At 29.2% G+C, this 15,942-nt stretch overlaps 2 protein-coding genes across 2 annotated transcripts in view; one reads left to right on the forward strand and one right to left on the reverse strand.

The window, feature by feature from the left end:
• Positions 1-7,989, forward strand: part of LOC105620784 (protein CLEC16A) — an 11,046-nt gene extending 3,057 nt beyond the window's left edge. Inside the window, 10 exon segments of the mRNA XM_012202273.1 lie at positions 4,070-4,259; positions 4,470-5,123; positions 5,207-5,333; positions 5,444-5,598; positions 5,695-5,856; positions 5,964-5,988; positions 5,991-6,101; positions 6,988-7,291; positions 7,363-7,493; positions 7,556-7,989. Of these exon segments, the coding sequence (XP_012057663.1) occupies positions 4,070-4,259; positions 4,470-5,123; positions 5,207-5,333; positions 5,444-5,598; positions 5,695-5,856; positions 5,964-5,988; positions 5,991-6,101; positions 6,988-7,291; positions 7,363-7,493; positions 7,556-7,989 (2,293 nt within the window).
• Positions 7,990-9,507: 1,518 nt separating this feature from the next.
• LOC105620786 (hepatocyte growth factor-regulated tyrosine kinase substrate) overlaps positions 9,508-15,942 on the reverse strand; it is a 6,907-nt gene continuing 472 nt past the window's right edge. Inside the window, exons 3-11 of the mRNA XM_012202274.1 lie at positions 15,771-15,846; positions 15,403-15,591; positions 15,051-15,325; positions 14,900-14,975; positions 13,604-13,780; positions 11,124-11,494; positions 10,722-11,035; positions 10,339-10,637; positions 9,508-10,119 (exon numbers count right to left, since the gene is read on the reverse strand). Of these exons, the coding sequence (XP_012057664.1) occupies positions 9,508-10,119; positions 10,339-10,637; positions 10,722-11,035; positions 11,124-11,494; positions 13,604-13,780; positions 14,900-14,975; positions 15,051-15,325; positions 15,403-15,591; positions 15,771-15,846 (2,389 nt within the window). The remainder of the gene's footprint in view (positions 10,120-10,338; positions 10,638-10,721; positions 11,036-11,123; positions 11,495-13,603; positions 13,781-14,899; positions 14,976-15,050; positions 15,326-15,402; positions 15,592-15,770; positions 15,847-15,942) is intronic.

The raw sequence follows: 15,942 nt of genomic DNA on the forward strand, positions 1-15,942 counted from the left end.
AATTTGTTATGTACGTCTATGATCTATTTATTTCGTACCTACTACTTACCGTACTAAGACCACTACTATAAGAAAACGGAACGGAAGACAAGTAGTATACTATATATATATATATATATATATATATATATATATATATATATTATAGTTAATTAGAAGAAACATTTTATTTATTATTTAACATTTAACACAAATATTACAGCAGCACTTTAGCACAAAATTATTTAAATTATTTTTTTTAATAATGAAATTTCTGTAATATAAAGCTTAATCTACAATGTGCTCTTTGTTTCCTGTTATTTTTTTACCTTTGTTTTTTTTTTCTCCTTTGCGTCTCGCAATCATTTTATCAACAATTGTATTTTTTGCTACGTGTTTCTTATTTCTTTCGAAGTTCGTTAACTTTTCAACTTTCTAATTCTCTTAAGCCTATTCTACAATGTGCTTTTTGTTTCCTGTTTCTTGCTTTTTGTTATTTTTTACATCTTGTCTTTTTGTATCTCCAACGATATAAAACAAAAACCGAATAAGAAACTTAAGAGAATTAGAAAGTTGAAAATAAAGAAATAAGAAACAAGAAATAGAATTTCACAATAGAAAAATTTTAAACCAAAATGAACTTCAGAGGTTCTTGTCGAAGAATGTGCACAAATGGAGATTGACAACGCATTAAATCTATTTTCTAAACTTTTTCTAAACTTTTTTTAGGGAAGGGATTTTAAATATCATATTACAATTAAAATTAGATATTCTTAATATTTCTTCTTAGTATTAAAAAAAAGAAATGACACGATCGTATATATTAAGAAATCGTATATATTAATAATAACATACACTGAGAAAAAATATAGTTAATTTTAATAAATATTTAGTTCAATACTGCCAACTAAACATTTACTTAGTAAATATTTGTTTAATAAAAAAATGATTGTTAAATTAAATTAATATTTCTTGTATCAAATACATATATCTTTATATTTAATAAATATGTAATTGGCAATATTCTAAATATTTATTAAAATTACTATAATAAATATATAATCTACTATAATAAATTTATTATTATTAATTATTTATTAAAATTGACTATATTTTTTTTCAGTGTAGAAAAGTAGAGATCTTGAAGCGGTACATCGAAAAAATAAGTCGGTAGTTGAAAGCGAAAGAAGTTTAATTGATATTGATTGTAATTAAACTTTGACACCAAGCTCTTAAGTTCTGATACCAAATTCTGTCTGAACATCTTTATTTCATTTAACGTTTTGACACTCATATATATATATATATATATATATACATACACTCTCGAACAATATACAATCTCGCTTTTAAGATTTAATTATATTAGATGAAGTTTTGAGTCTACGAAATCACTCCGAATTCTCGAACGGAGAAAAATTAACCAATTACATTAATCATATAATTATTTAAATACGATTTATTAATTCTTTGTCCAAGATTTTCTTGACAGGAATAATCTACTTTAAAGTAGATTATCAATAAAATTAAATTTAATTTCCGATGAAATTAGAGAAGATATTGTATTTAAAGATTTTGCGTTTCGCGGGTTTCCTCCGTGTCCAGATCCATTCTTGGAAAATGCCAATGTTTCGTGAACCTTGCAGTTCACTTCATCAGGGAGCAGCCTGATTCTGAGTCTGTTTCTCCAGGTTGTTCCTTTTTTATACGCTACTTGTTGGAATGATAGAGAGAAAGAAGAGAATTGTGAGTAGAATTGTTGTGAGTGAGAATTGTGAGGGAGGAGGGAGAGGTGGGGGAAGTAGGTCAGTCCTCAATAATCAGTAGAATAGTTTTCCACATTTTATTTATGTTGTAGCCATTATCTCTATTTTATTAGATTGTTAGAGTGTTTTTGTATCTATGGCTTTTCTATACTTTCTTGGAAAGTATAATGATGTAATGTTGACCATTCTCCCAGTTTCTCCAATGTACTTCTCCAATGAATTTACCCGCAAGAATAAGATATTTTGTATACTCTTGCAGAGTTGAGTGATCTTTGATCTTTAGGATTTCTTAAGATTTGTTCTTAAGATTTTTTTGGATGGTTTAAAGATAGTTCGGATATTGTGTTTGTTTAACATTCTGCCAATCCGATCTGTTCCTTTGACATATGGGAGAATGACTAAGATCCTTTCGTCTGATTGTGTGTTAGAGACCGTTGTCTTGTTTGCATGTTTATTGATTGTTTTGATTATGTCTTTTTTGTCGTGTCCGTTTTGTTGTAAGGCTATTTTTAAGTGATTGAGTTCTGTCTGTAGATGTTCTTTGTCAGAGATGATGAAAGCTCTATGTACAAATGAATTGATTGCAGACTGTTTTTATGCTGTTTTTATGACTGGATAGTGTGCGACTCGGTATGTAGGTATCTATCTGTGTGTGTTGGTTTTTTACTTGATAGCCAGCTTTCTTATTTACTTGATAGTCAGCTTTCTTAGAGATAAGAATATTTACGAAGGAGTTTGTCTCTATGTCTGTAGTGAAGCGGATATTTGAATATTGATTGTTGAGAAAAATAGGAATTTACGGAATTCGGCTCTGTAGTGTCTCTATATCACGAATATATCGTCTACATAACGGAACCAAACTTCTGGTTTTTTCTGAGGATCTCTTTCTCAAAATGCTCCATAAAGATGTTGATGATTACAGAAGAAATAGGAGAGTCCACCTGAAGTGCCGCTCCTGAAGTTTGTTCATAAAATTGGTTGTTATAGGAGAAATAAATGGTTGTTAAGCAGTACTCTATTAGCAGGATGAGGTCAGAAGGGACTTCATGTGAGGCTTTTATTATATTTAATGTGTCTTTTATTGGGTGAAAAGGGATTCTACGTCTAAACTTACAAGCAGGTTTGTGGGACGTAGTCAGATTTTTTTAATCTTTTGTATGAAGTCCGTTGAGTTAGTTATGTATGATTTTCCAGAGGTTATAATGTTTATGCTAGGAAGCGGGATAAGTTGTATGTCGGGGAGTGTATGGCATTAACAATCGGTCTGAGTGGGATGTTTGATTTGTATTTTTGGTAGTTCATATAGTTTTGGTGGGAGACGATTTGTAGGTTTTAATGTTGATTTAGTTTTGAAAATGTTACTGAGAATGTTATTTTTTTTCATCAGGACATCTTAGTGTTTTGCGTGATTGTATTAGTTGGATCTTTGTCAAGCTTTTTATATGCTTTGTCCGAGAGAAGGTCTTCATCTTTCTTTTTCTTATAGTCTTTTTATAGTCTGATATGTTCATGACTACTGTCGTGTTGTCTTTGTCGACTGGACAAGAAAGTATAGAGAAGCTATAGAGATACAAAAACATCCTAACAATCTAAATAGAGATAATAGGTACAACATGAAATATGAAAAACTATTCTCGGTTATTGAAGACTGATGATTTCCTTCCACCTTTGTCCCCTCCCCCCACTCATAATTCTCTTCTTTCCCTCCATCACTCCAACAAGTAGCATAATATAAAAAAGGACTCGAAGAAACAGCTCAGTTAGGTTGCTTCTCGCCCTGAAGTGGACTGCAAGGTTCACAAAACATGACATTCCATGAATGGATCTGGACATGGAGGAAACTCGTGAAATGCAAAATCTTTATATAGAAAGCACCCGTGGTAGTCTCAAGAATATTAAGATATTGTATTCCTGAAGATGCACAGTAGCAGAATAATGGCATCCACACATTTCAGCCCTAAGTACAGCTTATAAGACATGAATATAACATTTGATAATTTGATTTCTGTTTTTTATTTTTTATTCTTATATTGTAATGGACAACTTAAAAAAAGTATTTAGAAGCAATTTAATTAGATTTAATTAGATTTTGGTTTTGTCAGTTTATTTCTACCACTTTTAATTACCGACTTGTTTCTTCGGTATACCAGTTTTTTAGATCTTTATCTTTCTATAAACTAATCTAATTATGAAATAATCTAGTTATGACAAATCTTATTTAAATTGACCTCACAGTAATAATAATAATAATAATAGTAATAGTAATAATAATAATAATAATAATAATAATAATAATAATAATAATAATACGTGCTTCTTTTTAGTCATCAAAGTCAAAATAGATTGTCAGATTTGGTTGCCGAACATTTAGATCATCTTCATTATCTAAATGATATTTTATGTTTGAATATACCAGACTTGAATAAAGTTCTATCAGAACATTTATTACATAAATTGTTAGTCCCATTGTATGTCTATTCTTTAATGAAATACAAAAACACGTGCCAAATTCAGGTAAAAATCAAATTTTTATCTCTTTTATTGTAAAAATAAATAATTAATATATGAACTATTTTTTTAAGCGATATGAGTTTATTTTTCTTGTTTCGAGATATTTAATGTTTTACGCGAGTATTTAAAAATATTATTAAAAGTTAATGAACTTATTTTTGTGTTATAAGGAGATAATATTTTTTTACAGTAATAATTAATTTGAATTTTTAGGACGAAAGAAAACACGTCAGTGTTGTGGTAGCGCTTTTTCTACTTTCTCAAGTCTTTTTGATAGTATCGCATGAACCTCTTGTACATACATTAGCGACTGTAATGCTCATGTCTGATTTAGAGACGATTCAAGTTGGAACAAATAGTGTTCTCGAAAAATTTGGAGATATAATATCGAATAAATCTGTTACTTTCTCACTTCCGAAAGAAACATTAAAAAAATCTTGGGAAATTTTAAATGAAATACGCTCAACATCTAAAGAATTGCAAGCTCGGGAAAGTATAAGAAATATAAAAGAAGTAGTTAAAAATGCAATTGACGAATTGCAAGAATTTCATCACCCAAGCACGTCTTTTGACGATGCTTCAACCCCTATAAATACTCCTGTTCTTACAAATACATCATTAAATACAAGCATTTCAAGTGAAGAGGACTTAGAGGAAATTAAGCACGAATTGAATGTAACGGATGAGGAAAAAGAACAACGCTTAGCATTGGAGAGTCCTTTACCTCATCAAAGTCAAAATAACTTATTTGAATCTTTAACAAAAAAACCATTTTTAGAAACAATAACCAATTCCTTATTATGCACAGAAAATGATTATGCTGCATTATTCGCGCTTTGCTTATTATATGCATTAGCTAATAATCAGGTAATTATAAATTCTGATACAGACTTGTCTTATTTATAAATGTTTTTTTTTTATAATAATAAGTTAATTTTGTTGTTTACCAGGGTATAAATCGTAAAATTCTGGATATAATCTTATCTCCATTTCATAATAATACATCGACGAAAAATTCCTATAATGAATTACTCATGGATAGGTTGATTCATATTATAACTTTGAGTTGTCAAACAAGTGAGTTGTGCAATAATTCCATAATTATAATTTATGCGAATTTAATATTTGCATATATCACAAAGTGATTTGAGTTTCTAAGTTTTATAAGAAAATTAATTCTTTTTTAGATTCCAAAGTGAGGCTTGTTACATTGGAATTAACTATCAAGCTATTAACACAACTGACAATATCTGAAGGACAATGCTTATTACGAGAATCGCATCTAGCAGTCATTGAAGCAGCGAAAGAACAAAGCACATCTCTGCTCAAAAATTTCTACAAGGTGTATAAATTATTGAAATTGTATTAAACGCAAGTTTTGTTTGCCTCTTGACTTACAAATGCATTCTTAAAAATATTCTATATTAATTTTGTTTAGAGCGAAGACATTTTTTTGGATATGTTTGAGGATGAATACAGCGAAATACAAAAACGACCGTTAAATGTCGAATGGTTAATGATGGATAGTAATATTTTGTTGCCACCTACAGGCACACCTATGACTGGAATTGAATTTAGTAAAAGGCTACCATGTGGTGAGGTAGGAAGAAACACAAAGAAATATATTTTTAGATGAACATATAAAGCTGCAGAAAAATCACACACATTATATAATAAGAGAATAAAATCATGAATAATTGTGTGCAGGTGGAAAGGGCACGTCGTGCGATAAGAGTTTTTTTTTAATAAGAGAACTATCTCTGATACTCAATATGGAAGTGGAAACACAATTACCTCTGACTAATCCAGCTAATTGCGTACAAGTTAACAACGTTCTTGATTTAAGTAAGAGTTATCTATCTTAACCACATGGTTAATTATTAAAAAAGTGACAGAGTTAACTTGTGACATTTGATATACAATATTTTTAGATAAACAACACAAGATTTAATTCTATAAATAATCGTGATAAGATTCCTTCTAATAACAAATTAATTGATAAACCATAACTTAATCTAGAGCAATTAGGAATCCGCGTTGTAATCGGTGCGCTTAAATTACTGGACGAATCTCAGTATACTGGAATGTATTTACAATATAATTAAATATAAATACATTTCAGTTAAATTCTAGCCTTCTTCAGCTTGATATTATTTACATTCAAAAATACAACTGCACATGTGAAACCCTCGGTTATCTTCCAATAATTATCCATGGCCAATTGATATGCTGGATGGTCTCTTGGGGCTCGAAACCTTAATAAAATACTGAATATTGAATACTGAATACATAGAGTAAATATAAATTATAATTAAAATGACAGATACCTCAGGAAGCATGCAGAGATAATTATACAGTTTGAAACCTCAACAATTGTGTTACTAATATAATTGTGTTACTAATATAATCACTATGATAATGACTACCGTAAAAATATCAATCATCATTTTACTAAAACCTCGATCTTAGCGGTTGCGAGTCTCAAGTTACACTAATACAAATATTATATACATGAAAGTTTATAAAGTCAAACATTGTTGTCACTATCGTACATAATAATATATCAAGTTAAAAAACAATCATAACAAAGACTCAATAATTCCGTGTCTGTATTTAAAAATTGATACATTCCAGTAATTTAAGCGCCTTACAGCGCGGATTCCTAATTGTCCTAGATTAAGTTATGGTTTATCAATTAACATAAGATTTGTTATTTATACTTTGTTTACAGATAACAGTGATTTGATTGCATGCACTGTCGTGTGGAAAGATGGTCAGAAAATTCGCCGTTTCTTAGTCATTGATGTTGTGCAATTAATTCTTGTGGAACCTGATATCAGTAAGCTCGGATGGGGTGTTGCAAAGTTAGTTGGTTTTTTACAAGATATTGATGTGGCCGGCGACAAGGACGATTCAAGATGTTTGTACCTGACAATTTACAAACCATTAAGCAACAGCACGGGCAATCGTATACCGTTGCTGTCGGCTAAATTTATTTTTGATGATCATATTCGATGTATGGCGGCTAAACAAAGGTTGGTCTTGTAGCAAACATCAAAGTCGTATTATCATTTCAATTAATTAAATCGATCAAACAATAATTTAGGTTGACAAAAGGACGAATAAAAGCAAGACAAAAAAAGATGAATCAGATTGCAAGATTGTTGGATATTCCAACGAGTATATCTCATTGTTCAACACCACCCAATTATGCTTTGCGTAGTTTGCGACATGAACGTAAGTTTAAAACTAGAATTAATCAATAGAATCTTCGTAAATGATTGATTCAATTCTTTCAGGTATAATTGGACAAAGACTGCAGAGAGATCAAGCAAGACCGATGTTTACAGTAAATAAAGTTCCTGGATTTGCAGCACAAATGCGTAGAGAGAATATTAAGCCGGTGCTATCGTCGAGTTCCAAACGTGATGATGCAAGTTCAAATGAGAAGATTCATGAAAATAGTTTGCGATCTAGAGATGGTTCACCTAAGATGCCAAGACCGCGGAGCGAAGAGATTCCTCTGGAGGATATGTGTATTCGGAAAGCTTCTCTTACGTCCAATGGATTAAATGTAACGCATATATGTCCAGAAAGGAGAGATAGTCAAGGTGCTTGTTCGAATAATGAATCCTCGTCTGTAATTAGGAAACATTCTGAAGAAACGTCTTTCACATCTCCGCAAAGGCAAGAATCAAAGCCACGTAGAAAAGGTCAAGTGGAAACTGTATGATTAAAATTAGGCAAACTAATTCAAACTAAACGTATCTTTAAAAAAAATCTTAAGAGGATGAATGAAAATGTGTACATGCCATACTTCTGATTTAGCAAAAAAAGCCTGCTTGACTAAATTAATAAAAAAAATTTAGTGTTTATGAATTTTATCGTATAACAAATAAAATTGTAATTTGATACTTTTATCAAATATGTGATAATAATATCAATGAAAGCTCTTATGACTAACACAGAAAAAAATAATGAGGTGCAAGCTGTTAATAATATTGTCGCACTTTGTATTAGAAATCACTGAGACTATCCTTATTTATATAGATACATCTCTTATATCTTAATTTAACTAAAATTTATTCGCGCTACATACTATTCCAAGTAATTATCACTTTAATGGTAAAGAAATCGTGCAACAATTCGTGTAATTATTTCATATATGTATATGTATCCCTGAGATTTTGAGAAGATTACAGTTTTTCTATATAATTTGAGAATAAAGAAAGTTATATAAGGTTAGATGATATTAATTATTTATAAGTAAGAAGCAAAGCCTATACTGGTCGAAATCTATCTGGAGTGCTTTAAATAATTTCACGTGAATTCATATATGTTTGTAGTCTCTCGAGTTACGCACCGAATTGATTTTTCGAACTTGGAAACGCAACGAACTACCATATAATATCACAAATTTTATAATGTGATTAGCAATTTTATAATGTCATGCTTAATTGACATCATTTTAAGATCTTAATGTATTGAAAATCTGTAAATAAATTTATTACAAAAAATATTATCTCGGAAATCGAATCCAGATCTCTAGCATTTCATGCGAGCAATTCGAGATATAAATGTGTGATATATAAATTCACATGAAATTATTTAAGACATTCAAGATTCAGCTTCAATATAGGCATTGCTTCTTATTGTGTATTCACATTATATGATCCTAATAAATCGTTTATTTATTATCACTTAATTCATTTTAAATAAATAAATTCCCAAAAAATTAAACTTTTAACTGTAAAGCATAAAAAGTTAAATACTTAAGAATTGAATACAAAAATATACACTAAGTAAACTATAATAACTTATTAGAAATTGTATCTTTATTTTGCATTTGCAGGAGTTCTGTACATGCATAGTTACATGTTTATTATAAACAAATTTTTTTTTTCAAAAAACAATGTATGAAACAGTTTTTGATATCATAAAATGCACAATATGTATTATAAAACTAATCTGCAGTGAATTCGTATTTTCTAACTTTCTAATGATATAATATTTCTTTAAATATATATTCGTATTTTATTCTGATATTTCTTAAAAACATTTTTACTATTATGTCAGTAATCAACAAATATAAAATTATGACTTTATTACCAGAGATAAAATTTATTTGTTAAAATAAGCAAATGTTATTTAATTTTTCTTAATATTTAATAATAATGTTCTTTATAATGTTCTAATTTAAAAAGAAATTTTTTTTGTCTTTAAGTATATTGTACATAATATTCAATTTAATTTAATCGAAAGAAATTAGCTCTGCTGTTCTAGGTTTTGTTTCTTCTGCATCTTGAGGAATTTCGTTAGTTGTAGTTGCGACTGGAGGAGCAGGTTGAAATGACATTGATTGCACAGCAGGAATTTGAGCCATTCCTTGCATTGTTGGTATATTAGGCGTTTGAGAACCAGGTAACGTTTGACTCGCTGCAGGAACAGGTCCGCTGTTAGCTCCGGCAGACGGCACTTGAATAACACCTGAAGGTTGGGATGATATAGCAGTATTGGAAACATGCGTTGGTATTGAAGCTCCTTGGGTACCAGGTAAGGTAGACGATTGTGATCCTATTTGCGATGACAGACCAATGATGACACCAGTAGATACGTGACTCCCCGAAGTTATCGGACCTGATGAAGGGCCCATGTGTCCTTGAGGTATTGGAGGCAGCCTGATTTGAGTCAGAGGAAAAACTTGCTGTGGCATTTGAGGCGAGGCGCCTTGTTGAGGTGATATATGTCTGCCTGCTGAAGTTTGTCCTGATGACATATGTACTGTTGGACCTTGCGGAGATTCTATTTGATGATTGCTCGGTGGCTGAAGCTGTTGAATAGATGGTGTCATTTGAGGCGGTATCTACAAGAAAAAGTATTCTAAAGTATTCTAAAGTTCGTGGTTTTCACAATATATTATCTAAAGATTAAAAGTTATTAAGAAATTCATAGATGAATTTCATTCATTGATAAATCTCTTGGAAACCTTTACTTTTTAGGTAATCATATATTGTGAAAATAAGCCAGACTTTTTTTTATCAATAGAAAAAGCAGACATTTAAAAGTTTACTGTTCAACTTACTATTCCTGGGCCCGATATAGACACGTGACTTATATTCTCCTGTCCTTGGATGGATGGATCCGGCGATTGTTGTTCCGGATTAGAAAGTGATGGCATCATATGCACTGGCAGAGTATTCATCGGTGGCATGTTATAACCCTGCATAGGATATTGACTCATAGCTGGTTGTCCATACATATAAACTCCTTGATTCGTAGGTGACATTGGATTGTAATTAGTTCCTGGATTTGGATAGTGTACATGGCGAACAGGCGATCCTTGAGAAGGTCCCATAAAATCTGGAATACCTTGATAATTTCCTGCAAAAAATAGAGATAAATAACTTTAATGATAAAATAGATTTAAAAATGCGTAATTGTAAATAACAAAAAATTGAAAATTACCCATTATATATTGTTGTTTCTGTTGCTCTTGACGCATTTGCATCTCCCTTTCTTGTTCTTGAATCTTTCGTAAAGCTAGTTGACGTTGATATTGTAAATATTCTTGCTTCTTCTTTCGCATGATTGCTAGTTTTTGCGCCATTAGCATTTGTCGCTGTCTCTCGGCTTCTTCCGCTCTTCTACGTAATTTCTCTTTATGTTCTTCTCGGAGAGCATCTAAAGCAGCTCTAGCATCTTTCATCTGAGTTAATTTATCTTGCAAACCTTCATAATACACTCTGCTATCATCTTGTTCTTGAATATATCTTAATAATCTACAAAAAAAAAAATTATTGTTTTCTGTGATCAAAATAAAAAATTCAATATATTAGAAATAAAGTTAGTTTGTGTAATTAGACATACCTGGAATGCATAGCTGTTATATTCATAAATAAAGTTTGAACTGAACTATCATTAGCAATAGATCTGCCTCTCGAGGAGTTGCTTTTCATCCTATTTACAAAAATTTCAACTTGAGATCTTAAACCTCTTACGAATTCTTCCATTTGAGTATCGATTTCACCATTTTCCTGTTTTATTAGTACTAGTTTTTGAGGCATTGGACTGCTTATATTAGGTGCAGACGGACTAGTCACATCTACTCTTGACCCATGTTCAATCGATCCATGATCTTCGTTTGCAGTTTGCCTTTGTTCCCAATACTTACGATTTAGATATTTAGCAAGTTCAGGTTCAATCTCGTCGTCATCTTGAATCTGTGATGGGCTAGGACCCTAATAGAAATTATTAGACTAAAATTTTATAACCAAAATAAAATAAGAACTTCACAGAGAATTAAATAGTAATAATAGCAATTCATTATATAATAAGATAGGCTGTTGATAAATATAACAATTTTATTATCGAGATAATATTTTAATAATTTTATTTACAATAAATTTATTTACAAATTTCCAGTATACCAAGATCTTTTTAGTGAAAGTATACTGAGCCTATGATCAAATTTAATTATGATTTTACTACAGTAATATCTATTCTGCTTCGTTTTAAAATTCCGAAAAAATTTCGACGCACATTTCAAATAACTACAAATGTAGTATATATGTACGAATGTATGTGTATACAGAGGTACAAGGTCCCATAACTCTTATTAATATTTCTGAAGGAGTGAAATGATGAAATTTTAAACTAACATTCCTTTCCCAATTTTGATCCAAATCATTATTTATCGAGTTATTAACGATTACAGTTGATCAATCAGATTGCGCTCAATCGGAATATACTGAAGCATAACATACCATAGCGCTTTTTGTATTTTCCCAATTAAAATTTTATTACAATTTTTCATATTAATAAAATACAGTTGGAAATTTATTCAATTTCTGATTGTTTTTTTATTTTTACTTATTATTTACTTATTTATTTATTTAATTTAATTTTTAATTCTTTGTTCAATTTAGTTATTTAGTTTCTATAGATAATCTAGCAGCGATAAAAGCAGGAGAAAAACTAACTATAGAATATTTGCATGGATATTTAAAGATTATTGGCTAAAAACATTATTAAAATAAATTGTAAACAATTTGAAAAAAATTGTCTTGACATGCATGATTCTTATGTATTTTATTTTGACCGATGAAGCAATCAGTTTTTAAAGTACTTAAAATCAGTTCTTTAAAAAACTGTTTAAAGAATTGTTTGTAAATTATTCATTTTGATAATTTTTTAATATTGGCATGTATCATAAGATTCATACATATTTTTTCTCCTGCAATTCGATGGCGCAATCATTTTAAATCTGGAATTAACAAATTCGTGTAATAATTTAACTTATGTAATTAATTTTATTGTCAACAGTCATTTTTTTATCTCTTTATTTATCTACTTCTTGATACATGTCAATATTACGAAATTACCAAATAAATTATTTACAATTTGTTCACATAATTTCTTAAAAAAACTGATTTTAAATAAAAATTGATATCTCCATTGATTTATATTTAAATTACGTAAGAATCATGCACGCCACGTACATTAAATTTTTGAAGTTGTTCGAACAATTTATTTTGATAATGTTTTCTGTTAATAATTTTTTTCTAATATCTGTGACAAACATGCCACTTACACACGCACGCACATACACAGTTAATTTTTCCTCATTGCTGCTAGATTAGTTAGGGAAATTAAATTACTAAATTGAACAAATAGATTAAATAATTAAACAAATAAATAAATAATAAAAAAGAATAAGAAACAAGTCAGAAATTGGATAATTTCTAACTGTAATTTATTTTTATTTATTTGTATCTACCCATTTATTCATTTATTTATCAATTATATATTTATCAATTGATATAAATTATAACAAAAATTTAATTAGGAAATATATACAGTAAGGGCGAGGAGCCTCATGATACGCTGCACTCCTGCATATTCCAGCTGCCTCAGTATTCTCTGTAATTTATTATACATCGTTATGAACACATAACAACTGCATAATGAGTTAAGTTAGTATGAGACTGCATTGAAAATTGAGATTGAAAAATTGAAATTTGATGCTATCTGATTGATCAACTTCATTTAACTCAATAAATAATGAGATACGTATACATTCCTTTTCAGGAATATAGGTCTTGAGTCAAAATTGGGAAAGAAACTTTTAGTTTAAAATTTCATCACTCCCAAAAATATTAATTAAGAGTTATGAGTTATGAGTTATATCCTGTATAGTATACACAAATTCACATGAAATTATTTAAGCATTAAAAATCCAGCTTAATCGTTATAGTTTTTATTCCCTAGATTGTTTTCGCATGTACAGTCCAATAATATTCTTATTGTTTATAATAATTTTATGTAATAGATTCGCACAAAACACTTACAGGTGATGGTGGTGGAGAATATGTTGTTCTAGATATTGAAGTTGAATTGGATTTTAAAACGCTTGTAGCACGTTTCTTTTCTTTTTCTTTTTGTTCAGCTTCACTCTGACTTAAGGCTATTGCTAAATTTAATTCTTCCTCTTCTCGTAGTTCTTCTTCTGTTTTTCGAACTGGAACCTATAAAAATATAAATATACATATTATGTATGTACGTGTGTATAAAATGAATTACTGTATAAGCTACGTTCCATTTAACGTTCACAATGCTTGTGGAAACATCCTTATTCATTTATCAAATGTTAAACGAGGACAAACGAAGCTCGTGAGTGTTAAGTCTTTAATATTAAGAATGCAACCATAATATACAATATTTAAAAAAACCACATCAGAATTTAAATTCAATTTTCGAGAATAATTTCCTTTCTTTAAATTTAATTTTTCATAATAGCATAATATAACCTTCGTACACATAATTATTTAAAATGGACAATTTACAATTTTCACAATAATTAACAAAATATTAATAACTAAAAATTGTCGAAAATTGGTCTTCAATAATTTTTTACTCAAATACTATTAACTTTATAGAAAAACTGTAAGAGACAAAAATTTTCTTCTCATAAAACTAAGAATTTTTTCAGAATTTTTTAGTACTACATTTTTCTTATTTTTACAAATATAAAAAAAATACGGTATTAAAAAATTCTTAGAATTTTATGAGTAGAAAATAAACAATTTTTGTATATAAGTAAAAAATTATTGAAGACCATTTTTCGGCAATTTTTAGTAATTGATATCTTGTTAATTTTTAGTAATTGATATCTTGTATTGCGAAAATTGCAAAATGATAAAGGATTTTCAACTTAGTTTAGTCCGCTCTACCTGCCTATAAAATATTTGGCGATTGTTTTGGGATACCCTATATATAGGGCATGAATGAGAAGATTTCAACTGCAATTAAATTTTTACTAGATTTTTCTTATAGGATTATTTAGAATAATTATTTATTTAGAATAACAAAGATATTTCAGTTAAAGATATTTCAGATATTCAAATTAAGTCTGTATATAACACGATAATTTTCTTTAAAGAGATGTTTTTATTAATAATTAAACTTTTATAAACTTTTATAAATTTCTAAATTTAATTAAAAAAAACTGATGCTCAATTTGATTGTAGATTATATTTAAGTAAAGATAATTAGTGTTTTATATTTATACATGTTATATTAAGTGTAATGACATTTATATAATGTTATTGCAATATATTTATAATTCAGTAAAATAAAATACTTACTTGTTGCTGTTGAGCCAAAGTACTTTTGAGATATTCTGCTGGAAGATCGGTATCTTTGGTTTGCGTTGTAGATGGTCTATAAAACTGTACCGTTTAAAAACTATCCAAACAATACAGAGATATGATAAATAAAATAAGAAATTTCACTGACTTGTTAACTTGTTCATAACAAGCTTCACAAACTCGTACTTCTTTCTCAATTCCAAATTTTGGTAAAGTGGAAACTTTACTCGAACATTGGCCACAAAAGACTTGACCACATGCTCTGCAGTGATGCTTCCGTTGAACCATGCTAAAAGTTACACGACACCGATGGCAGACTTCACCATCTGCCCATGCAGGTGCAGTATCTGCTCTAAACATAGCGTCGCTTTCTTTCAAAGCAGGAAATTGATAACCTTCGGCTTTCATTATATTTAATGTATCCTGAGAAGAATAACAAAAAGATGAAATAAATAAATAAAATTATATGCTGATAATTATAACACATAATAATTTATCACTTGAACTGTCCTATATTTGGGACTATGACGAAATGCGTGAGCCCAAGCTTGTATTAGCTCTAAAGTTTTTAGTCTAACATTTTCATGTGGAGAAGTTTTAACTAGTTCTTTTAGTTGTTCCATGTATTGTTTGGTAGCTATCTCATCATGAATCAATGTTCCACAATTTTTTACACAAGATTCCAGTACCTGAATATATTAATAAACATTAATAAAACAGCAAACAATAAACAATCTTTTTTTTAAATTATGATAGATTTATTTTTTGTGACTAATGTACATTTTTTGAACTTAAAAATGAAATATATTTAATATTTGTCAAAAGTGAGAAAGAGACTTCTAATGCAGGAAACAGACTAATTTCTTACCAGTAAGGCATATAGTGCTACATGTGGATTACTGTTTATCATCTTCTTCTTTATAGCAGTGAGTGCAGCTTTTGGTCTAAATGTATAAAATTTTGGAAATAAATAGCAATATATATATATATATATATATATATATATATATNTAGANATAGTACAAGACACAGAGGAGTAG

The sequence above is a fragment of the Atta cephalotes genome (assembly GCF_000143395.1).
Source record: "Atta cephalotes unplaced genomic scaffold scaffold00029, whole genome shotgun sequence".
NCBI classification, from domain to species: Eukaryota; Metazoa; Arthropoda; class Insecta; order Hymenoptera; family Formicidae; genus Atta; species Atta cephalotes.